General features: G+C 55.3%; 1 protein-coding gene across 1 annotated transcript; it reads left to right on the top strand.

The window, feature by feature from the left end:
- The first annotated feature begins 11,572 nt into the window (after nucleotides 1–11,572).
- On the top strand, nucleotides 11,573–22,848 carry Vegfa (vascular endothelial growth factor A). Its single transcript, XM_090355581.1, has 7 exons — nucleotides 11,573–11,618; nucleotides 14,715–14,911; nucleotides 15,711–15,787; nucleotides 16,349–16,378; nucleotides 18,024–18,095; nucleotides 19,257–19,388; nucleotides 20,895–22,848. Exons 1-7 carry the CDS (start codon nucleotides 11,591–11,593, stop codon nucleotides 20,914–20,916), a joined length of 558 nt encoding a protein of 185 aa, XP_090211707.1. The 5' UTR covers nucleotides 11,573–11,590; the 3' UTR covers nucleotides 20,917–22,848.
- Nucleotides 22,849–24,595: the final 1,747 nt, after the last annotated feature.

Below are 24,595 nucleotides of genomic sequence, written 5' to 3'. Positions count from 1 at the left end.
ATAGCTTTTATCATTCAAGGCTGGTGCTAGCCTACCGTTTGAGCCACAGCTCCACCCCACTTCGGGCATTTTACTGGTTAATTAGAGATCAGAGTTTCAAGGAATGTCCTGTCCAGGCTGGCTCAGAACAGCTCCCAGCCTTGAGTAGCCCGGGTTACAGGTGTGTGCCCGGGAAGTTGCTCTTGGTTGTCCTTTCTCCATTTACTGCAGCCAGCCAGGCCCGGGCCTCTAGGGTGTCCACAGTGCTTTTCCTTATGGCACCTACCCTGCTCTGGCTGTGCACCGGGCCATAATGAGGTGAGCCTGAGCGACTGGAGCAGCCCCTCAGTCTAACAAGCAGGACCCTGAGGCCAGAGGGCGGCAGGCCTTGCTCTAGGCCCCGCTGTAAGACAATGACAGGGCCTGGTTTTAGACCCTGGAGTTCTGATTTCTGGGCAGGGCCACTATGGCTCAGGGAACAGCAGCACATAAGAGAAGGATGTTAGAGACGCCATTTGTCCAAGGGGCATTCAAGGTAATTCCTGAGGTGGTGCTCGGGGGCTGGGTAGCCTCTCAGCTGCCTCAGTGGGGAGGGCGTTGTGACCCAGGTCGGCTTGTCTGGAACAGCTGGGTTTCTGGGAACAATCCTGACATCTTTGTGGGGCCCTGTCGTGGGTGGTGGTGGCAGTGGTGGTGGCAGTGGGGTGTGTGTGTGTGTGTGTGTGTGTGTGTGTGTGTGTGTGTGTGGTTTATTAGTCCCTGTGGCCTTCAGCCTGCAGAGTTGAGGGGACAGGCAATTGGTGGACAGGGGAAGGGAGGGCTGGGCAGGGGTGGGGGGCAGCTCCCTGGGCTCTGGCAGAGGTGGGGGAAGGGCAAGCCTACCTCTGTCCCTTTAGGTCCTGCAACCATAGGGGAGGGGCTTAGGGTCCTCTTGCTCAGTCTGGAATGGCCCAGACAAGAAGGAATGTGTCCTGTAACCTCAGGATTCTTCCTGCAAGATCCCCCTCAGCTCCAGTAGGCCAGTGGGGGTTGGGAAGACATAAAGTCCCCACTTCTGCTGTCCAGTCTTGTACACCAAACGTAACTGAGAATTGAGGAGCTGTGACTTTTGAGGGGTTCTGAGAAGCAGAAGCTTGTGAGTGATACCAAGTGCTTCGTAGCCAAAGAGGTTCCCCTGCAGCAGAAAAGAAGGAAGACAGAAGGAGGTGAGGAGAGAGACATTTAAGAAAAGAGAGAGGAGAGAGACAGAGGAAGAGAAGGAGGAGGAAGACAAGGAAAGGAAAGGAAAATGTTCTGATTACTTCAAACCATTTATGATCTGAGTTCAGGGCATAGATTCAAAACTCTGGTAATGTCCGTCACACTTTAAAAAATTTTGTATGTGTTGAGGGGGGGAACAGGGAGGAGTCCTGAGACTTGAACTCTTGAACTCAGGGTCTGGTTACTGTCCTCGAGTTCTGCTCAAGGCTAGTACTCTGCCATAGCACGACTTCTGGTTTTCTGGTGGTTAATTGGAGGTAAGAGTCTCCCCAACTTTAGTGCCCTGGAACCATGATTCTCAGATCTCAGCTTCTTGAGTAGCTAGGATTACAGGCGTGAGCCACGGGCACTGGGCTTGTTTTCCATGTTTTCAACATGGAATCCATGAATCCATGGCCCAGGCCTTGGCCTCGGGATAGAGGGCCTGGTAAGTGCCTGCTCTGCAGAGTGTGCCACGTTTGGAAATGGAGCAGGGAGTGCTGGCCTGGCTTTTCAGGAATGAAAGAGATCTAGAGGCCTTTGGGTCTGTGCCCCACACAGGCCTCACTCTCAGCTAGGAAGTGCACATTCCAGTGTTGACAGGAGAGTGGACAGGGAAGGGCGGTCTTTCAGCTGGTACACACAGGCACGGCCACCCGAGTCCAGTTCTTCATGCACTGTGCCTGAGCTGTAACAGATACTGAATATGTTGGCTAGCTGGGTGTGTATGTGAGTGTGTGTGTATGTGTCCAAGACTCTCCTGATACACTACTCAGTTGTGTTCTAGAAGAAAATAGAATCCGGGCACTGGTAGCTCATGCCTGTAATCCTAGCTATTCAGGAAGCTGAGATCTGAGGACCACAGTTTGAAGTCAGCTCAGCAGAAAAATTCCTGAGAGTCTTTTGTCCAATAAATTAGCAAAAATCTGGAAGTGATGGAGCACTGGCCTTGAGTGAGAAAGCCAAGGCAGAGAGCGAGGCCCTACGTTCAAGGATTCCTTCAACAAACACACAAACCAACAAAGGAGACCAGTGTGAGTGCATGGGCTGAGACGGAAGGAAACGAAGTCAGGCTAGGATCTTCAGGGGACTCACATGGGGTGGGGCTCACCCTGGCTGTGCTCTCTGCAGGCCTAGCCTGGGGTGACCCTCTAGGAAGGAAGGGAGGGCAAAGATGGGTCCCCAAACTCAGGTGCTCATTTGTTCCAGTGCATAAACACCTAGACGCAGCAAATCCCCCTGGCAAGTCCTCCCCTATTAGGTGATCCTGCAGTCCTTGGAGAGGAAGGAAGGGAGACCCGAGTGGGGGTCTTGCTTCTACGGTCTCGTGGCTCCTGCTCACACTGGACTTCATTTTACTCATCTGCCTGGTGGAGATTTTCAGTCTTCTTCAGCAGTGGAGTTTTTCTTTCCATGAAATACTGAGTAAATCGGACAAACGAGGCAGGTATACTGGGGAAGAGTACCCTGTCCACCCCCCCCCCCATGCCCCCGATCCAAGGACCTTGATTGAGGATCTTAGGGGCATGCCTGGTGCTTTTCGGACACAGATAGCCTGTGACGAATTGCTTCACCATTATCTTGGGGAAATTAGGCCAGGAAGATTCTGGAAGCAACAGAGGAGGTTTCCTTATTTCACCACCACACCCTGCACTGTGGGTCTGGAAGGCAGGCAAGATGGAGGGGAGAGTCCCCTCAGGGACCAATCATTAACTGGCTTATCTTTGTGAACTGTCCTGGCAGGCCTAGGTCATGGGCCAGGCTTTCAGTCTAGATCCAGAGGGCCCTTTTCACTGAGAGTAGGGGAATCTTTGGTTTTTGCCTCTTTTCTTTTTATTGTTTTTTCTTCCGATTTCCCTGAAGGAATCCATATTGCAGCCAATTCAGTGACAATCTAGTGACGAGTTGCTCCACAGAAAACCTAAAGCAGGACTCAAGCCAACATGTCCCCCAACATCCCCTGATCATTTTGACAGGAACCAAGTTCTTTCTCTTTTTTCTCTTTCTTTCCTTCCGTCTTTCTCTCTTTCTCTTGTTATTTTCTTCTTTTTTCCCTTTCTCTCCTTCTTTCCCTCCATTCCATTTCCTTCCTTTTCCCTCCTCTTCCTTCTTCCTTTCCTTCTTCTCTTCTTTCCTCCCTCCTTTCCTTTTTTCCTTTCTTTCTCCTACCTTCCTGCTAAGCAATATTCCTGCTGGATTTCTTTGAGTTAACCATTTCTGTCTTCAAGAGACTGAAGGGCTCTGCTCTGGAGAGGGTGTGACATTTGGACCAGGTGGTTCTAATTGGGCTGTTGTATGGGGCTGTTCCAGTCTCCCAGAGCCTCAGAGCTGTTTCCTCTATGAGAAAGTTGGGGCCCAGAAGGGGTAGTTGACTTCAAGGCCACACAGCACAGACAGGTCTGTGGAATTTATTTACTTGTTTATCTTTTTGCTCAGTGTTATTTTCTGTTCTCTACATGGCTGTGGCTGGTAGACCAGAAGTTCTAGGTATCTGGTGGAAACTGGGGAGGGAGCAGACCTGGAGAAAATATCTTGTCTGCTCTGGGTCCCAGCCTGCTGACCCTGTGCTTTTCACGAAGGGGTGTCCTCTGCCCTCCCCCTGCCCCTGCTGCAAACAGTAGTGGTGCTCCACGTATGAGCCAGACCTACCCCAAGTGCCTGCTTGTTTGTTTAAATTCTCTGGCAGAGACATGCTGTCCCAGAGGGCGGGGAAGGCAGTGTGGCGCTCACCCTTGAGGGAGCGCCATTGTCCCCTTGGGCTCTAGTTGGGAATGCTTCCAAAGAAATCCTAATCCCCTGCTCTGCCTAGCTTCATTCTCCATCACCGGGCAGCTGCAGAATCCTCTGTCTGTCCTCTGCTGAACTTCTGCTCTTCCCAAAACCCAACTCTTGTCACCTCCTCCAGGAAGCCTTTATCTATCTGTAGCAATTCTGTTTTTTTTTTTTTTTCCCCTTTGCCTGGCAAATCTGTGTTGTTTTCCTTTACCTCTCTGTGGCCATCAGAAAACCTGGACTTTCAGTTTACCGGAAAGGCAGCCATGCCCCCACCCAAAGCAGGACTCGGGCTAAGTTGAATAATGGCTGTTGAATCAAGATCTGGTACCACCTCCTGCCAGAAGCCCTTCTCATGTGTCCTGATGTGTCTTCTGGGCAGGTTGTCCTCCCAGCTTTCCACAGGCCCTGTGCCTCTCCCACAGTTTATTTAGTATCCTCCTATAGGGTTAGATGCACTCACATTTGTCTGGAGGTAGCAGCTGATCAAGGCAGATATTTTCACTGGCCTTGCAGAAGATAGGGAGCTTGGCTTAAAGAGGTTGAAGAATCTGTGTAAGGTCATACATTTAGAGGGGATGCCATAGGGTACATTGTCCCCAAAGCCCCTGTGCTTTCTGTTGGCTGACTTAGACAGAGACCCACAGCCAACAGACAGGGAATGGGAGACCTACATACTTCTCTCCTTGCAGACCAAGACCCTACTAAATCCCGTGGGGTTTGGGGGACAGAGTGGAAGGGAAGACTTCCCTCCATTAGTGACACAAATGTGTAGACAGCAACAAGACCTCGAGATAGTCTTCTCTGGGGGAGAGGCTTGTCCACGAATCCACAGACCTCAAATTACCTCTTCCCCTTTCCCCTCCCCCTCCCCAGGCGAGAACTTCCCCTCAGTATTGGAGGTGACAGGACTTCGGGACAAAGTACAAACTATTGTGTCTGGGGCCACAGCTTACTCCAGCTGCCTTTCATGCTCCTTCACACCCCCACTCTGTTCCTTCCCCCACTCCCTCCCCCAGAACATCTTCTGTCTGAGCTACTTTGAGAGCCATTAACTATAGTCACCCCAGCCCCAGCCTTAAGTGGGGCTGCTGTTACCCCTGGACTAGGACAGAGCCAGATCCTCAGAGCTGCTCTTGGCTCTACTACTCTCTTAATTTTCTGGGACTGGGACTATAGGGGTGGGGATCATCTGGGAAGAGAGACGTGGGGAGGGAGTCTAAGCGAACAGGAGAAGAGCTTGTGCAGGGAGCTGAACCCTGGGACTAGGCAGACATCAGGTGACCTTAGGACACTGCTTGGCTCTTTCTCTCTTTCTAGAATAGCCAGATGACTTGAGCTTTTCTCTTGGGTCCACACAAGAGCATGGAGTTGCTGGTTTTGAAAGCTGGGGAAGGCACCTTTGCAAGAGGTGTCCTTTCCTTTGACTCACTAAGTTGTATCTCTCAAATGTATCCACACCCAGAAGCAAGTTGCTCAAAAGCCCTGGGGCCAGGCCTCAGTACCAGCTCAGCAGACTGGGAATTCTGCTCTGTCATGGCCCTGGGATCTTGGGGGCAGAACCCACACCTGGGACTTCAAACCAGTAGATGTGACACACCTTGCATGCTTGGCTCAGCCGATGGCTGAGCCTCCTTGGACCCCTCCAGATCTCTCCCAACTTCAGGGCCATTTACAAAGTCCTCCTCTGGCTCTCTAGGGGTCACGGTGAACCTGAGGAGTCTGGGGGGGTCTCTGTCCTGTTTCAGGATAGGATAAGATGCCACGTCTTGTGTTCTTGGGATACAAGGCAGATAAGGGGAGATTTAATGGGTTCGTTTCCTCAACCCATTCTGCAGATTGGAGTACAGACTCAGGTAATAGACCTGCCTAGCAGAGTCATAAAGTCAGTAATAGAACAGTCCATCTTTGCTGCTGGATGAGACCTGAGTGTGAAAGGAGAGAGTGGGGTGGGGTGGTGGGAGCCAGCCTCTCTCATCATAGGGCAGGGTACCCAGTAGGTAACTTAGCACCCCACCAACCACACAGCACTATGCACCAAGGGAGGGCCCTGGCTGAGTAAACCCCTTGGGTTGTTGTGGATAACTGGAGGGAAATCCTGTTCTTCACCCAAGGTCTTCACAGAGGCCACCTCAGCCCCAGGTAGGCCCAGCCAGCTCTGGGTGAGAAATGGGGCTTCCCGGTCCCCGTCTTCCCACAGGTATCTGAACCCTGCCTTGTTGGGGGGTGTGGGGGGGGACTTGGGAACAGCTGGGCCAAAGCCCAACCAGGAATTTTTCCGGGCTGGTTCCTATATCCAGGGGTGGGGTCGGGGGCCTTGGGGAGCACTTAGGGAAGATGTGGAGTTAGAGAAGGGGTCTTTGAGGGGAAGGGAAGGAACAGAGGAAAAAGAAGGAAGAGGCTATGAGTCTGGAGAAGCAGCTAAGGGTTCCAGAAGGGGTGGAGAAACTGAATTACCCCCCCCCCCTCATTTCTGTGCAGAAGAGAAGATGTGAGCTTGGACTGGGCTTGATAGAACTTTGGCCCCCAGCCTGGTGGGGAGCTCTGGGCAGCTGGCCTACTGACGTGCCTCAGTGCTGGGGGGGGGGGGGTGGTAGGTTTGAATCATCCCTCAATCCAGGCCTCCCTCTGCCCCCTCCAGCCCCCTGGCTTCAGTTCCCTGGCAACATCTGGGGGGGTGGTCAGGAGGAACAAGGGCCTCTGTCTGCCCAGCTGCCTCTCCCCTTGGGCTCTGCCAGACTCAGCAGTGCATACGTGGGCTCTAACAGGTCCTCTTCCCTCCAGGTCACCGACGAAACCCCAGACACACACAGAATCCCCCTTCTCATTTGGTGCCAAATTATCTCCAAGGACGCCTCCCTGGACACTTCTCGAAAGACCCCGTCACCCCGGAGCCCCAGATCCTTCTGGATAGAGGCTCCAAATAACTACCTAGTTCCCTCCCCACGCTCCGCTAGCGCGGCACTGGGCTTTCTGCCTGCGTGGCCTTTCCAGTCTCCAACATGCAACCTTTTGGGGAGGTCAAACACTGGGGGTTCCTGGCACCCCTCTTCCCCAGGCCGGGTCCGCCTGAGCCGAGCGGGGCGGTGCTCGCCGGGGTCACTAGGGGGCGCTCGGCCACCGCCGGGAGCTCGTGAACTTGGGCGCGCGGCGTCTGCGTGAGGACGCGGGTGTCAGTGCGAGAGCGCGTGTGCGTGCGCGCGTGTGCGGGGGAGGGGGCCGGGGTCACCCCGGGGTCCCCGGGATCCGTGGCTCTCCCCGCTCCCGCCAGCGTTCCCCGCAAAGGGGACAGAGGGGCTGCTCTCGGGCCCCGAACGCGCCCAGCCACCCGTCCCCATCCCCCGCGCCCACGCCCCGCGGGAACGCGTGTCTGGGCCGGGTCCGGAGCGGGGGGGTGCGCGGATAATTCTCCGGCTGCGATCCCCGGTGGGGGGTCTCGCCGTTCCTCCCGGTGAAGGGCCGGGGGCTCGAGGAAGGCGGTGCCTGGCCCCGCCGACCCGGCACGCCCACGGGGTGGGGCCGGAGGCGGGGCCCCGACGGGGCGGGGCCTGAGCCTCTTTTTTTCCGCCGCCGGTGGTGGTGCGGACCGCAGAGGCTTGGGGCAGCCGGGCTGCGAGGAGGCCGCGCGCGGGGCCGAGCCGAGCCGGCGGCAGCGCAGCTCTGTCGGGAGACGCAGTGGCCGGGCGGACCGTCCCGCGGACTCACCGGCCTGGGGGGGCTCTGCGCTCAGATTCGAGATCCATCTACCCGGGGTTTGCACCCCTCTTTTTTTCTGAAACATTTTTTTGAAAACTATTGTGTTTCCGCTTTAATTTATTATTAATTTTTTTTAACTTCTAATTCCTTAAATCGTACCGACGGTGTGGGGGACGACTGCTTCTTTGCTCTCCCCACCCCACCCCCCCATCACTTCGGATTTCGGAAACCAGCCGAGAGATAAGAGGTAGCGAGAGCTCCGGAGAAGTCGAGGAAAGAGCGAGAGATCCGGCCAGCGAGCGCGCGCCAGCCAGCCAGCCGCGCCAGGGACGGGGCAAAGTGACTGACCTGCTTTTGGGGGTGACCGCGGGCGTGCGGCGTGCGTCCTCCCCCCGGGATCTAGCCTCGGACCAGCGGCGCTGACGGACAGACAGACAGACACCGCCCCCAGCCCCAGCGCCCACCTCCTCCCCGGCGGGCGGGCGGGCGGGCAGCCGACGGTGGACGCGGCGGCGAGCCGCGGGCAGGAGCCGGAGTCGGAGCCCGCGCCCGGAGGCGGGGTGGAGGGCACAGGGGCTCGCGGAATTGCTCTGAAACTTTTCGTCCAACTTCTGGGCTGTTCTCGCTCCGGAGGAGCCGTGGTCCGCTCCGGGGAAGCCAAGCCGAGCGAAGCCGGGAGAAGTAGTCCCAGCTCGGGCCAGAAGACGCCGCGGCGGCCGGAGGAAGGGCAGGAGGAGGCGCGGAGGGAAGAGGAGAGGGGGCCGCAGTGGGCGCTCGGCTCTCGGCAGCCGGGCTCATGGACGGGTGAGGTGGCCGTGTGCGCAGACAGAGCCCCAGCCGCGCGCGCGCCCCAGCCCCAGGCCCGGGCCCGGGCCTTGGCTCCAGGAGGAAGCGGAGCCCGCCAAGGCGGGGAGGAGAGCGGGCTGCCCCGCAGCCCGATCCGGAGAGGCAGCACGCGCCGCGCCGGCCCCGGCCGGGCCTGTGAAACCATGAACTTTTTGCTTTCTTGGGTGCACTGGACCCTTGCCTTGTTGCTCTACCTCCACCATGCCAAGGTAAGCGGTCGTGCCCGCTCGGTGCCGCGGGCCGCTGCGAGCGCCTCTCCCGGCTGGGAACGTGCCTGCGAGCGCGCGCGTGGGGGGCTCCGCGCCCCACGCGGGTCCTGGGGCACCGGGCGCGCGGCGTCCCTGCCTGTCGTCGAGCGTGGAGGGGGAGGGGGTGCGCGCTAGGTGGGAGGGCGCCAGGCCCGGCTCGCCGCCCACGCGGGCCCTGCCCACCCACCAGAGTCACCGCACGTACGATCTGGGCCGAGCAGCGGAGGGCGGGAGCCGGAGGAGGAGGCCGAGGGGGCTGGGCTTGCGCTGGCGGCTGAAGTTTGCTCCCGGCCGCGGATCCCCCCCCCACCCCGGACCAACTGGAAATCCGGGCAGCGGGGGCGGGAGCCCGAGTCCCGCGGGCAAGGGGGGTGCTCGGACCTTGGACCAGGGGGAGGGCAGAGCGCGTGGGGGGGCCGGGCGCGCGGGGGGAGCCGGCCGCCTGCTGTCACGCTGCCGCTCGGCCCCTCTCCGGCCCTTAGCTGCGAGTTGAGCAAAAGTTTGGGGATGGATTGCCGCGGGGACCCCTGCTTGCGGGGCCACCTGCGCCACCCCCGGCCGTCCCCGCTCGCGTCCCGCTCGGTGCCCGCCCTCCCCCGCCCGGCCGGGCGCGCGCGGCGCGGAGCCGATTACATCAGCCCGGGCCTGGCCGGCCTCGTGTTCCCGGAGCCGCGGCTGCCCGAGCCGGGAGCCCGGGGCCGCGGGCGTCGCCCCTCCCCCGCCCGCCCTCCGCGGGAAGGTGACCTCGCGTGGCAGCCCCAGCCCGGGGACCCGGAGAACCTCCCCGGTCCCCAGCGTCGCGTGCTGGGGAGGAATTTCCTGACGCTCCCTTCTCCCCCTTCTCCCCCTGCCCAGTGCTTTACTAGCGAGGAGAGGAGTCCTTAGCGCCCTCTTGATTTTCGCTTCTCTGGGGGCCTCAGAAGCCAGAGAAAGGATGGGAGCTGTCAGAAGTGGGGGTACCGGGTCCCACCCCTGTGCTTTGTGGAGTCCTGACTCGGTGGCCCGGCGCTCCTCACTCTTCCCCAGCGGTTTCTAGTTAGCTGTGCTAAGCTTTTATGGGGGTCAGTGAAGGGTAAAGCCCGGCATCACCCTTACGTGCCCCTTCGGAAATTTTCTGGGACATGGTAGCCTGGGAATGGCCGCTCCTGCGCCCCTGCCAGCCTTGCACACACACGTCGTCCTGGCGGCATGGAACACCGGAGCAGGTGGTTTTTAAGAACTCCAAACTTGCTTCTCAGAGCCACCTGAGTCCTTTTCAGACCCTCCCTATATCTTCACTCAGCCAGGGGCCCCTTGGAGAGGGGAAAGAAGGAAGGAAAGGGGCAGGGGTCCCTGTGGCCAACCAGAGTTCCTCAGACCCTGGCACAAAGGGCCTTGGCTCCAGGCCTCCGAGTGGGGAGGAGGGGCAGGAGTGACTGCCCAGCCACAGAGTGACCTTCAGAGGCCCCCAGAGAAGGACACCTGGCCCCTCCCTGCCTAGAACCTCTCCTCCCGTGGCCCCCTTGGCTTAGGAGGGGTCACAAAGTTTCTGTTCCCTCTCCTCACTGAGGCTCTGGGGAGGTGGAGAACTTGGGGATCTTGGATTGTGGGGTGGGTGAAGGGCTGAGGTGCAGAATTTTGGGGGGGGGAGCTCCAGTGGGAGGCTCGCCCAGCTGGGAGCTGGGGGGAACGTTATCTTTCTTTGAGAGAGACTTCCTCTGACCTTGGCCCTGGAGGCAAGGCTGGGGGTGTGGGTGGGCTGCGGTGGGCATTGTGGGAAAGGAGAAGGAGAGGCAGACTGTGGGATTTCCTCTCAAGGGAAGTTGAGAGGTCTGGGCAGCCTGAGAGCAGTTCTGCTGCTGGAGGGGAATGGCGTGTTTGGGAAGTGGGGATCCACAGGAAGAGCTAGAAGCCTTTGCCTAATTCTTACTCTTGTGTGGTCCACGTGGTTTGCTGTTGACCTTCACAAATTTGGGGATCTGGTGAGAGTGGGAAGGGCTGAGAGAGGCCTGGGCCTGGATAGAACAGGAAACCCCTGGGGGCTGGGCAACATAAAGAGGAAAAGATCACTTTGGAGGCTCTGTCCAGGTGAGAGGGGCTTGGGGTCCAGGTGGAAATGGGTGGCCAGCAAGGTGTTGGAAATTCACCCCAGGCTCCAAGGAGAAAAATGAGGTTCTTCTCTTCCCTGGGGCCTTCCTTCCAGGCTTTTCTCCCCGGAGCCACCTGTAGGTGTGCTGAATGCTCCTGAGAACTGGAAGCGGTGTGGGTGGGGGAGGGTGGCTGGCGCCCTTCGGTCCTCTGCACCCCCTCCCTCCCTACACCCGCTTGCCCTGGTATTTGTCATGTCAGCAGGAGAAGGTCACCATGTTGTTTTCCTCGCCCCCAGTCCCTCCTTCCTGCCCCAGTCCAAATTTGTCCTCCTATTTGACCTTAATACTTACCCACGGCTTTTGACCAGGGACTCGGGGTAGGGAGAGCAGTGTGGGGAGCCAGGACAGTACACAATTCTAGTGTTTTCCTCCTGCACTGAGCCTCCAACCCGTCTCCCACAACATCTGGCTAGTCTGTAACTTCTGTGGACTGAACAGTGGAAGAAGCCACAGATAGCGGGTCTGCTCTGGGTCTGCGGGGACTCCTCACTATTCCCTTTGCTTCTCAGGAGGTCTGGAAAAGTCAGAGGTGAAGGGTGGGGGCGCGCTACAAGGGAAGCACACAGGGAGAAGGGGGCCCAATGGCTGGGCCCTTGCACCCCTGTCTCTGCTCATGTCTCTGCCTCTACCCATGCCAACATCCTGCCTTTGTTTTGTCCTCAGTGGTCCCAGGCTGCACCCATGGTGGAAGAACAGAAAACCCATGAAGGTGAGTCCCCTGTCACCCCAGAGTGTGCATGGGCAGACCTGATTCTTTTTAGTGTCTTGTGTCCTGTGAGTGTGTGTAAGAGCTGGCAGGCAGCAGGTTAACCCTTCAGTTTCTTAAAGCTCTTCCCTGTTTAGCTCTCTACTAGAAGTCAGACTTGTTGCTTTTTTCCTTCTACTTCTGCCAAGTATCCTTTTCTCCAGAGAAATTGAACACAGACCAGGAGGTATGGTGTTCAGGGATTCCAGATGTCAAGAGGGCTGTCCCTTGTTCCTGTGTCCCAAGGGAGGATGGATGCTCAGTGCCCTTTCCTACCCAGCCACAGGCCACTGATGGGTTCTGTGGCTCTTCCTGTGTGAGCTGGAGAAGGCTGATAACTTAATGGACAGGGGACCCTCTTTCTTCCCACTCCATTGCATTTTGTGTTCTTTTGGGATTGGAGAAAGCCCTGGTGGACTGCTTTGGCTGCGGTGAACTTCTGTCCAGGGCCAGCAGAGGGCTCTGTAGCTCCTATGCGCCCCGCCCCCCTGCCCAGCCCGACTCTGCCTGCCTTTTGTTCCAGTGTGGTTTGGAGTACGGGGCTCCTCCCATTTCTCTGGGGACACCCTGGCTCTCCTCAGCACTGAGTGTGGCCTCTGCTCTAGCCAGAAGCTCCTCCTCCAGGTTGCCCCCCCCCCCCAAGGAAGGAAGGCCCTAGGGTCTCCCTCTAGGCCAGTTTCTCTGACCCAAATCCAGTATGGCTTTAGTAGCTGCCAGGGGTGGCAATGCCACAGCCAGTTCTGCCTCCCTCCCCCCCCCCCACTCCATGAGCCCTTTCCTTGGCCCAGGGCCTGGCTTTGCACCACTCCCTGGCCTGTGCCACTGACAGGCCCCTGCTCCAGTGTGCCACCCACCCCCTTCAGCTTTCCAGTGGTCTCTGTGGTCTGGGAAAGGCAAGACAAATGGTCTTTGTTTGTTGGAGAAAAGGTTGGCTGCCGTAAATAAGGAAAACCACGGGAGCCTGATGCTGGAGTGCATGATGTGCACACCCTGCCTGGGACAGCTTTGCTGGGCTGCAGGAGGCAGGCCGAACGGTGCTGCTTCACCTCCCCTGGGCTTTGGTAATCTAGGGAGGGAGCTTTTGTAAGGAATTCTCAGTCCAGGTTGTTTTACCTTTGACGTCCTCACCCTATTCATTGTTCAGGCCAGGCCTTTCTGCTGTCTTCCTGGGTAGAGTTACAGATGTGGGCCACCTCATTCCCTACCATCATGAAATATCAGTTTAAAACTCCTAGTTACTCAGGAGGCTGGGATCGGAGTATTGCAGTGTGAAGCCAGCCCAGGTAGAGAAAAAGTCCATGAGATTATCTCCAATTAACCACCAAAAAAGCTGGAAGTAGAGGTGTGGCTCAAGTGGTAAAGAGTGCTAGCCTTGGATTAGTGAGGGTCCAGGCCCTGAGTTCAAGCCCCAAGCACCAGTGTGCATGCGTGCACACACACGCACACACACAGAAGTTCTGCATTCATTATCTTGTTCACTTTAATTATTTTGTTCAATTTAGATTGCTTTCTAGTCTCATTGATTGTTTCTTGACTATGCTTTTCTTCAGCTAAACCCTTTGAGGGTAGAGAAGGCTTCTTGGGTGTCCCCACTGTTCTTTCTGTGGCTCTCTCTTCACTCTCTCCTCAACTCCCCAAGTTTCTCCAAACCAACCTTTTGTATTTATATCCCTGGCTCTGAGCTTACTTTATACTTTTAGAAAAACAAACTTTGGAACAGGAGCAGGGATGAAAGCTTGCAATGGCTCTTAGGCGGGCAGAGGGCTGTAGTTTATGGAGTGTGCATTCAGTGCCTGGTGAAATTCCAGACTCAGTGTCACTCAGGATAAGAGAACACTTGTCCTCAGGGCTGGTGATAGGAGACACAGCTCCATGTCTCAGCATTTCCCTGTGTCTTTAGAGATCAGGCCGACCTGCTTAGATGAGCGGAGTTGGAGGCCCAGAGACAGGACAGGCCCAAGGTCACATCTACTCAGCCTGTGCCTGGGCCCCTGGGCCAGCTAGGGTTTTTTTTTTTTTTTTTTTTTTTCTTTCCTCCTGCATAGGGAGCTCGTATTAGGGACAGGTTTGTTATGTGGCAGTAGCCAGGGGTGTGATGGGGAGTGGCAGGCTGGGCCTGCAGTTTGGAGCAGTCATTCTGGAGTCGTGCATTTATTTATTCTCAAGGGCCCCACCCCTGTGGCCCAGAATTACCCTTTCATGCTCTGGTGCACCCAGGCTCTGCGGTCAGCCTGGAAAACTGTCTTTACCCTGGTTTCCAGATCAGCTTCTAGAAACCCTGGGTGGGTAGTTGCAGTAGCAGCCCTGTTTTTTCCATGATGTAAGCCGTCTGCCCTCTGGGGCGGGGTTATCAGTGGTTGGCAGGGCCTGCCGAGCGTGCCTGCCTCCTTCACCTGTTGATACCTCCTGAGCCCTGGTCTGGAGAGGGAAACTGGCAGGTGGCAAGGTGTCTCCTGAAGCTTCTATCCTGTTAGTTTATTACTCTTAGGCAGTATGGCTTCAGGGCAGATTTTAGAGCCTCTCCGTGTCTCTCTCTGAGCTTCTCATTCCCCATGTGTAAGATACCTCCCAGTAGTACTAAGTAATATCAACAACTGTGCACAGTACCCAGCACGAAGTAAGTACTCAGGGAGAAGTACTTGTCAGTTTAGCTAACGTCAGCCAATAGCAATGGCTGAGGGAAAGCACAGAGTGATTTGCCAGACCTGGTTGTTCTTCCTGGCCCCACGCCCCAGCAGGTGTGCCCACACTTGGACTGCCCTCTGGTGTCACCTTGAAGCAGAGGATCAGATGTGGCAGGCCACCTCCCCTGGACCTTGACAAGCTCGTGATCTGTGGAGTGAGCCCAGCCTTTGTGATGGGGGAGAAGGGAGGGGCTTCCACTCAGCAGGCAGGAGGGCCTTCAGTGAGATAATAGAATTACTTACTTGGTAGGGTTGAGCTCTCCAAAGAACCGAGGAGGCGATTGCAGAGTGGCCTTTCAGAATTGGGTAGAGGTCACTTTTTGTGGCACCTGTTAGATTCACCTGTCCTCTTCCCCCCTCCGCCAACCCCACGCAGTGGTTAAGTTCATGGAAGTCTACCAGCGCAGCTACTGCCGTCCAATCGAGACCCTGGTGGACGTCTTCCAGGAGTACCCTGATGAGATCGAGTACATCTTTAAGCCGTCCTGTGTGCCCCTGATGCGCTGTGGGGGCTGCTGTAATGACGAGGCGCTCGAGTGCGTGCCCACCGAGGAGTCCAACATTACCATGCAGGTGGGCCACTGTGGGACTGGGGGCTGGGAGGGGCAGGGAGGGGTGTTAGACTTTGGGACAGGTCGCCTGGGCCCCTTCCTCAGAAGCTCTTGGTAGGAGGAGCCTGGCCCAGCTCCTGCCCCTGAGTTGGGGCCTGGGGAGAGAAGAGTGAGGCGGGGTCTTGTCTACTTGGGGAAGAAGACGACTGCAGTCCTCAGTCCTGGATCATCACCTTCGCCTTCCTGATCTTTGCCTCCTGGGCTCAGGAGGGCTGATGCTTGCAACCAGAGCCCTTCCTTCTCTTCATCTTGGAAAGGATCTGCAAGCTCTCCCCCTTGAGTGCTTGATTTGGGATGTTGGATGGGCCTGGTCTATGAAGAATTGAAAGCCTGTCATTGGGTGCTGTGTGGTGCTTGTGTGTGTCTCAGCGTAGACAGGGTGGAGAGTGGGCAAGAGCTGTAAGACATAAGGGGGTGGGTGGGTGGCCGTTGGGTAGCTACTAGGGTCAGGGTGAGGCCTGAGGGGGCACGGGGAAGGGGGGATGGAGAATGGCGAGAATCCAGGACCTGAATTCCCAGCCTGGCCAACCCTGTAGCCATCTTTGCCCTTCAGAGGAGCAGAGGCTCCCTGAGGCCAGCAGGGCTGGGGGAGTTGGGGTGGCCTGAGGCGCCTTCCTGCTAGAGCCCTGGTCATCCCACCTCCATAGCCCACCCTGCTCTGTAGAACCCCTGGTGCCTAAGTGGCAGGAGCCCCAGGGTGTCCCGTCTGGGTCTGGCTGGCTGGGTCACTAACCTTTGTGATCTGCTTCCTTCCTCTGCAGATCATGCGGATCAAACCTCACCAAGGCCAGCACATAGGAGAGATGAGCTTCTTACAGCACAGCAAATGTGAATGCAGGTGAGGACTGAGCCATCCATCCATCCATCCATCCGATCACAAACAACTGTGATCTGTGCAAGGGTTAAGCATATACTTTTTTGCCTCATCCAGACCCACCTCAGTGTCCACCTCTAGAAAGTGGATCTAATAGTTGCATGTACCTCATAATTTTATTACAGGGTTATATGAGTTGCTTGGCTAGTCAAGGGATTAAAGCAATGTTGCAGGCTGGGAAGTTGGCTTCATGGTAGAGTGCTTGCCTAGCATATATGAAGCCCTGGGTTTGATTCCTCAGTACCATATAAACAGAAAAAGCTGGAAGTGGTGCTGTGGCTCAAGTGATAGAGTGCTAGCTGTGAGCAAAAGAAGCTTAGGGACAGTGCCCAGGCCCTTTAATGTCCTGAGTTCAAGTCCCAGGACTGGCAAAAACAAAACAAAACAAAACAAAACAAACCCAAAGCAGTGTTGCTACATTGTAAACATTGTGTCCACATTTTATTGCTATTATTATTATTATTGCAATTATCATCACCCTCTTAATTCTTCTTTCTCTCTCTTTTTCTTCTCTACCCCATGTAGACCAAAGAAAGATAGAGCAAGACCAGAAAAGTAAGTGGTCATGACATTCACACTTTCCCTTCTCCTTGGCTAAGTTGTCTTGGTTTGGGGCTTCTGGATTTCTCTGCCCTGGGCTCTGAGGGCCTCCTGGGTCACTGAGTTGGTCTGGGTGGGGATTAGATTGGTGGCAACTGTGGGACAGAGTCAGCTTCCAGCTTCCGGCTCCAGGTAAAGCAAAGAATTCCAGCCTGGAGCCAGAGGCTTCCTCGACGATATTGCTGTCTGGCGGCACTGAGGTGCTGTGGATTCCCTGTGTGCGGGCTGGATGGTGTGAACACCAGCTCCCTTGGCTCTCTGGAGCAGAGAGGGAGTGGGTATCAGAGAAGCCTTTGTGTGATAGGAGACACAACCAGACTGGGCGATGAATATGGTGACCCAGTTGGGTTTGGGGCTGCATTGAGTTTCTCGGTGCGTGGTTCCTGAAGCAGCAATCACCTAGCTCTCTCTGCCGTGGAGGCAAAGCAGCAGTACTGACCCTGGCTTCTGCTTTCCATTTGCTCTGTGTGGAAGGTTGGGTCAGGATGGGGCAGGCAGGGGACACTGGTAAGGTTTCAGGGAAGGAGCGACTGAGAGAGAGTGCCATGTCTTTCCCTTTCCTCTTCCCATCTGATGCGCCACTCAGGATGGAACGTCCTAAGACTCTAGGACAGGACAGCTGGGAGTCCCAGAGCTCTGATCTGGGAAAATAGGCTCAATGAAAGAGAGGGCCAATGAGAGAGCACGAGAGAGAGGAGAGCGAGAGCGCGCACGCAAGCACACAAGCCAGCATGCATGCACAGGCCTGCTTCTTCCATCCTTCCAGTACTTTCTCTTAAAGGGGACAGACTTGCCTCTGCCTAGGTCCCTTCTCTCCCTCTTCCTTCTTTGTGACAGATATGCTGCGGAGCATTCTCTGGGGCCCAGAGAGTGCTGATTCCCTGGAGAGGGGCAGGCTTCAGCCTGTCTCCCTTATCTGTCCCCCTTAATGCCCTCTTGGCCATGGGGAAAGCCAGGGGCTTGCTTGGGCTCAGAAGACAGCCTGGTAGATGATGTGGCCGACTTTGAGGGAACTGGCTTCTAAGTGCCTCAGGAGTCCCTGCCCTCCCTCCCTTCCCCTCCATGGGCTCTGAGGACACCAGCCCAGGTTGTGGCTGGACAGACTTGGACCTTTCATGTCCTGCACTGGGTTTTGTGCCAGCTCCTAAGGAAGCTGTTCCCCCACCCCGGGGGCCCCTGAGCCAGGGCTTCTGGAGGGCTCCGCTGCTATTTTCTTTAGAAGGTGCTTGACGCGCAGTCTGTCCCCCTCTCTGTCAGCCCAGGAATCTGGCCTCAATGTCTACCTTTTGTGGCCTCTGCCCTTCACCTGCTAAGCAGAGAACCTTTCTAGAGGGGCTTTGTACCTTACCAGAGTGGAGTGCCCCGTGTGCATAGCGGCCCTGCACAATCTCTACTTCCCACCCAAAGCATGCCAGGAGGCTGGGCAAAGTGAGGAGGCCCTAAGGGGTGTCTGTGCACCCAGCCTTTCCCGAGGTTTCCTGTCTCCCATGCCACCTGCTCCAGGAACTGGGCCTGTGTGATCTGTACCCCACACGCCTTCTTTTGCTCTCCTATCCCTGCTCGTTCTCTCTCTGTCTGTCTCTGTTATTTTATTTTCCAGAAAATCAGTTCGAGGAAAGGGAAAGGGGCAAAAACGAAAGCGCAAGAAATCCCGGTATAAATCCTGGAGCGTGTACGTTGGTGCCCGCGCTCTGCTGTCTAATGTCCTGGGGCCTCTGTGGCCTCCAGTCAAACGCCCGCCTGCAGTTCCCCGTAACCCTACCCTCCCTCCCGTGGTCTGCCCCGGCTCTTGCCCTTTCCTCCTGGTCTCAGTGTCTCTCTCTCACTCACTCACTCCACTAATGAGCACCCATGGGGAGATGTGGTGGTATTGCTGGTCCAGGGTTAATACCCAGGGCATGGGGGGTGGGGGTGGCGGTGTCCTGGGCCTGGAAATCTCTGGGAGAACGCTTTGGCTGGGCACCAACTTTCTCTCACCCACTGGGCGCTGGTGGTGGGCCCATGTTGGCATGGGTGCTGAACGTCAGGACCGCTCACCCAGCAGGCTTCCACTGCTCTGGGCTTCTGCACTTGTCTGGGAGCTGTGAGTGGAAGGGCGGGCAGACATGGTGTGAGGAGGGAGTGTGATGGTGGGGTGGGGCAGGGTAGGGCCTGCAGGATGGGGAGCTGGGGGGTGTCAAGCCCGGCATGGCTGCCCCTCTTGCTCTGACTACAGGGCCCTGGTTTCTCAGCACTTGTGGCCTGGTGGGGCGGACCTGCCCTGTCCAGCCGCAGGCGAGATGCCCACGAAGTGTCCCTGAGGAAGGCTGTGTCTTCTGGGTTGGAGATGGTGATGGACGCTGTAGTCCCAGTGGCTCGGCTGCTGGGCAGAGAGGTTGTCTTCCCGTCATGCCCTCTGCTGGCCCTCGTGTGGTAGAAGGCCTGGGAACTCTCATGTCCCTCAGGCGAAGAGCGTCAAGGTGTGCTCTTCTGAGGGCAGCAGCAGCAGCAGCAGCAGCTGGGGCCTGATGTCAAGTGGACAGGAGGACATGTGCCCATGTCCTCCCAGGCACAGCGTCGCCCCTTCCGGCAGCCCTCTCCTGCCCTCTCTGCCCGCCTGTGCCCTCCTCTTCCCCTGGACAGGCGTCCTGGACAGTGCTGCCTCTTTTCGCGCTCTCTCTTCCTCTGCTACAGCGCTCTGATCCTTCCAGGGCGTGGAAGGGCGCGGGGGCCGCCCGGGGGGGTGGGGGTCCCAGCGGACACATCAGGGGTATTGCATGTTTTTTTTTTTTTTCTTCTTCTCTCTCTCTGCTGACGCTCTAGCTTAGATGTCTTTCCTTTTGCCTTTTTGCAGTCCCTGTGGGCCTTGCTCAGAGCGGAGAAAGCATTTGTTTGTACAAGATCCGCAGACCTGTAAATGTTCCTGCAAAAACACAGACTCGCGTTGCAAGGCGAGGCAGCTTGAGTTAAACGAACGTACTTGCAGGTTGGTTCCCAGAGGGCGAGCGAGTCAGAAAGGGGCATTGAAGACATGGGATGAGAGAGTGAGCGAGCGAGCGAGAGAGAGAGATACATACACAGAGCATGCCTACTGAGGGGCCAGCTGCTTGCTCAGCTTCTGGCTGCTGTGCCTGCCTGGTGGCTGCTGTCTTTTCTGTTCCCGATGCCATGGGGGGCTGTGGGTCCTGGCCTGGCAGGCCTGCTGCGGTTGTCCTGGCTGTCTGAGTGGGTAGTCGGGTGTGCCTCCACGTGGCTGTGTGGATGCCGCTGTGTGTTGTGTCCTGTGGTCCCGCTGCTCCTGGCTGCTGCCAGTGTAGTTGTGCTGTCTCTGGTGTTAGTGCTGAGAAACAGCCCTTCGGGTTATGTCTTCAGTGTGGAAGCGTGTTTGGCTTTAGCGCGGCCCTCCAAGGTGGGCCTTGTACTCTTCAGGCTTCTCCCTGAGGACAGGCTGCATCCCCTTAGACTGGGGTCCCTCCCTGAGGGCAGGCTGTAGAGACAGGGACTCCCTGGGCGGGTCTCTGCCGTTCTTCCTTGCCAAGCCATCTACAATGGGATCTGTGGTATCCGATTTCCTTATCCTTCATCAAAAGATCAATCTGTGTCCTCTGCGTTTCCACGTGTCCCCTCCCCTCACGGACTGTGAACTCCTTTAGCCTGGGCCCTGGGTGTCCATGTGGGGTTCAGGTGCTTGACCAAATGCTCAGTTGTGTGTATGGGGGGGGGGTGAGGGAGGTGGGGGAGGGGTGGTCAGGAGCCCAGGCCGCTGGCGGCTGGAGCTCTTCGGCCGCCCGGATTGGTGTGGAGTTTGTGGCGTGTCCGGTGGGTCTCCGGTGTGACTGCAGCGCGGGTAGGGAAAAGCCCGGGTTTAACATTCGAGGGTTCTGGTTGTTTGAGGTGACGCTGGCTGGATTTGAGAACTTCAGTTCCTGGGACTCCGGACCAGCACCCGCATCCCCCGCAGTAGGGAGGGGAGCACCAGACAATGCTTTTAGAGGCCAACCCTGTCCCCAGCCCAGGTTTGCCAGCAGGACTGGGCCTGCCATTTCCCAGGCAGCTTTTGCCAGACAAGGCCTGCAGGGAACAGATGGTCTCTCTCCTCCCTGGGCCCCCGCATCCCTCTGGCTCCTCTCTGCTGGGGCCCTCATGTCCCCAGGGCAGTCCCCCTCAGTGGTCACCACATCCTCTTCCTTCTCATGGTTCCCCAAGTCTGTCCTTAGAGCCTGAGCTGACAGACCTGCAGGCCCTCCCTCGACCTCTGTCCAGCCCTGTTGCCCCTCAGGGCGGACACCGTTCCTCCCCATATTTGTCCATTCGTTGCTTTGTGAGGTGTTTTCATGTCTGTCCGGTCTCGCATGGGCTGCAAACCCCAGTGGACATCCTGGGGGTGGGGGAGATACGTGCCAAATAGAGCTGCTGCTTCCACAGGGGCTCCCGGCCTTGCTGCTAGGCCTCTCCTCCCGGCCCTCACCCCGACCTTTGCTGTATGTCTCAGGTGTGACAAGCCGAGGCGGTGAGCCAGGCTGTGGAAAGGAAGGAAGCCTCCCTCAGGGTTTCGGGAACCAGACCTCTCACCAGGAAAGATAGATCCAGAATGACTGACTAACCACGCTGCCGCCACCACCACCACCACCACCACACCCGTCACCAGTCACCATGGACAGAACAGTCCTTAATCCAGAAACCTAAACTAAATGAAGGAAGAGGACGCTGCGCAGAGCATTCTGGGTCCAGAGGGCGAGACGAGTTCCCTGGGCGGGTGACCCAGCACAGTCCCTCTTGGATTGGATTTTGTCATTTCATTGTTTTTTGTTCTTGCTGCTTAAATCACCGAGCCTGGAAGATTAGAGAGAGTTTTATTTCTGGGATTCCTGTAGACATACCCATCCCACACCTATACATTTATATATATATTATATATATATAAAAGTAAATATATATATTTTATATCTATATAAAATATATATATTCTTTTTTTAAGTTAACTTTGCTAATGTTATTGGTGTCTTCACTGGATGTATTTTGACTGCTGTGGACTCGAGATGGGAGGAGGTGTCCCTCCCCCACGTCGTGCCGGGACAGGAGGGAACAAGAAACTCTGGAGCGATCTTTTGTCCTGTCTTCTCCTTGGGAATGAATGTGCAAAGCCAGGGCCTGGGGGCAACTTCCAGGAACATCGACAAACCCAACCCTGGGCCTGAGCCTCTGCCCCAAGTCAAAAAGGACAGAAAGACAGACGACAGATAGCAGGGACAAGGATGCCAGCTCACCCCAGGACTCTGGGGGAGCCTCAGGAGATGGCGTGTTTGTGGGTCCCTGCCACATGCTGCAAGGGCATCCTGCCCCTCTCTCACCGCCCCCCAGGGCACTGCCCAGAAGAGCCCAGAGCTTGGGCAGTCTTTTTCTGTTCTCATTGTCCCTGGGGGACTACCAATAGGCGTCCTGGCAGAGAACAGACTTTGGTGGAAGAAGAAGCCTGCGACGGCTCCTCTTCCTGAGACCTGCTCGTCCTTTCCCTGCCCTGCTTCCCAGATTGCTGTCCAGGTGGCCCTCACGTCCTCAGACCATTGAAACCACTAGTTCTGTCCCCAGGAGACCTGGCTGTGTGTGTGAGTGGGTAGCCCTCCTTCTCCCCGCCCCTTCCCGAAGCACAGAGAAGATGGACAGGCCCACCTGCCCATCTGCGGAGGCAGAGAAAAGAGACAGAGTGTTTTATATGCGGTACTTATTTAATATATCTTTTTAATTAGAAATTAAAAACAGTTAATTTAATTAAAGAGTAGGGTTTTTTTCAGTATTCTTGGTTAATATTTAATTTCAACTATTTATGAGATGTCTCTCTCTCTTTCTCTCTTTCTTGCTCTCTCTCCCTTCTTACACTCTTTGTTTGTACCGGTTTGTGTGTATGAAATTCATGTTTCCAATCTGTCTCTCTGCCTGATCGGTGAAAGTTACTAGCTTGCCCTGGGCAGATATTTAATATTGCTAACAGTCCTGCCCTTCCTTTTTCCCCTAGCTTCTCACCACACATTCCTTCCAAATAAGGTTTCAATATACATTTACATACTATATATATATTTGGCAATTTGTGTTTGTATATAAATATATATATATATATGTTTATGTATATATGTGATTCTGATAAAATAGACATTGCTATTCTGTTTTTTTATATGTAAAAACAAAACAAGAAAAATAGAGAATCCTACATACTAAATCTCTCTCCTTTTTTAATTTTAATATTTGTTATCATTTATTTATTGGTGCTACTGTTTATCCGTAATAATTGTTGGGGGGAAAAGATATTAACATCACGTCTTTGTCTCTAGTGCAGTTTTTCGAGATATTCCGTAGTACATATTTATTTTTAAACAACAACAAAGAAATACAGATATATCTTAAAAAAAAAAGCATTTTGTATTAAAGATTTTAATTCTGATTGCAAAGCTCCTCTTGGTCTTTCTCCATTGAATATAAAAAGGGTCCCCTAGTGTGCAGTGTGAGCATCCCCACTTTCTTGTGATCTGTCCAGAGCCCTCCCATCCTGGTCAGTTTGGTCCTAGGGGCATGGGTCTGCTTCTGGTTTCTAAAGATGGGAGCTCTGGGGATGAGTGATGTTTCCTTAGCCAAGGCATCAAGCAGTGGGTGCAACGGTGGCTCTTGGCCCTCATTGAGGAAGCATCTGGCCCTATTTCCAGCTGGCCTTCTCTGTGTGAGTTTTGGCTTGGCTGTAGTTACGCAGTTGGGAAATGTGAAAGGGTTCTGCTAGGGCGCTGAGACCCTAGGATGTACTTGGTTTGAATTTCTGAGTGTTGAGGCATTCTGGAACCACAGCTCTGTTTGCCCTAGATGGGGCTGTGACTGCCTTGTTGCAATGTCTTGATGTCCTGGGCCCGGGGAAAGTGGACTCTGCTGGGTCAAATCTACTTCCTCTAGTCTGTCTTTCTTTCAGAGCACAAGCAGGGCTAGCCATTGTGCTGTGGCCTAGGATGTTATTTTAGAAAAAAGTGATTTGGCTCCTAAAAGATCTGGAGCGGTGGAGGAAATTAGAGATATAGAACCATTACTCTGAGAAGAAAATGTGCTTCATTGCCAGGTGCTAATGGCTCATACCTGTCATCCTAGCTACTTCAGAGGCTGAGACCTTGATCTAAGTTCGAAGCCAGCCCAGAAAAGAAAGTTTGTGAGACTTCATCTCCAATTAAGCACCAAAAACAAAACAAAACAAATTGGAGCACTAATCTTGAGCAAAAGAAGCTCAAGGACAGTGCCTAGGTCCTGAGTTCAAGCCCCAGGACCAGCATGTACACGCATGAGTATGTTCAAGCCCCAGGACCAGCATGTACACGCATGAGTATGTACATACAGTCACAGACACAGACACACAGACATGTACACGCACTGTCTAAAATGTGCTGGCGGCATTAGATCTAGCTTTGGCAGGTAGGAGGTATCTTATCATAACATGATTTCCAGGCTGCCCTATAAAGAGTGGCTAAACGACAGGTAGACGGCAAGGCAGGGGTGGAGCCGAGGTACTAAGCATGATGGGTAGCATGGCAGACTGATCATTGGTAGGACAGGAGGCCAGGCCTTGCTCTTCAGGAGATCTGGTCTAGTGCATGCTCCTTGCTCCTTTCTCCATCTCTCCTGACTCCCACATGGGTCGAGATGGAATTCACAAAGGCATCTCAAACCTGCCTCCTAGGGCTTCCCTTTCATCCTCCCACCATAGGAGGAACGAGCCCTTTCAGATTGGGGCCAAGTCATGTCACCATTTGGTTGAAAACCCTCCAGAGACTATTTTACTTAGGGGGAAAAAGTGATCTTTTAAAAAGGCCCTGCCCGATCCATCGGTGGGCCCCCTTTGGGTACACTGCCTCACAAGTCCTGTCTCCCTCTTGTCCCCTGGACTACTGACCTCATCCTCATTCTGCCTTTGGGCTCAGCCTCCCTCTTTCCTTCCTTCCCTCCCTCACTCCATCCCTCTTTCCTTCCTTCTGTCTTCCCACTTTCCTTTTCCAAACTAGAGTTTGCATTCGAGGTCTTTTGTGCTCAGCTTTTTTCACTCAGCTGGTGTTCTACTACTTGAACAGTTCAACTCTGAGTTTTTAGCTGGGTAATTGGAGATAAGAGTCTTAGATTTGTCTGCCCAGGCTGGCTTTGAACCTCAGATCTCAGCCTCTTGAGTAGCTA

This window comes from Megascapheus bottae, chromosome 22 (assembly GCF_031878675.1).
Source record: "Megascapheus bottae isolate mThoBot1 chromosome 22, mThoBot2.hap1, whole genome shotgun sequence".
NCBI lineage: Eukaryota > Metazoa > Chordata > Mammalia > Rodentia > Geomyidae > Megascapheus > Megascapheus bottae.
Note: the sequence above shows the minus strand (reverse complement) of the source record. Positions and strands in the feature narration are given on the sequence as shown.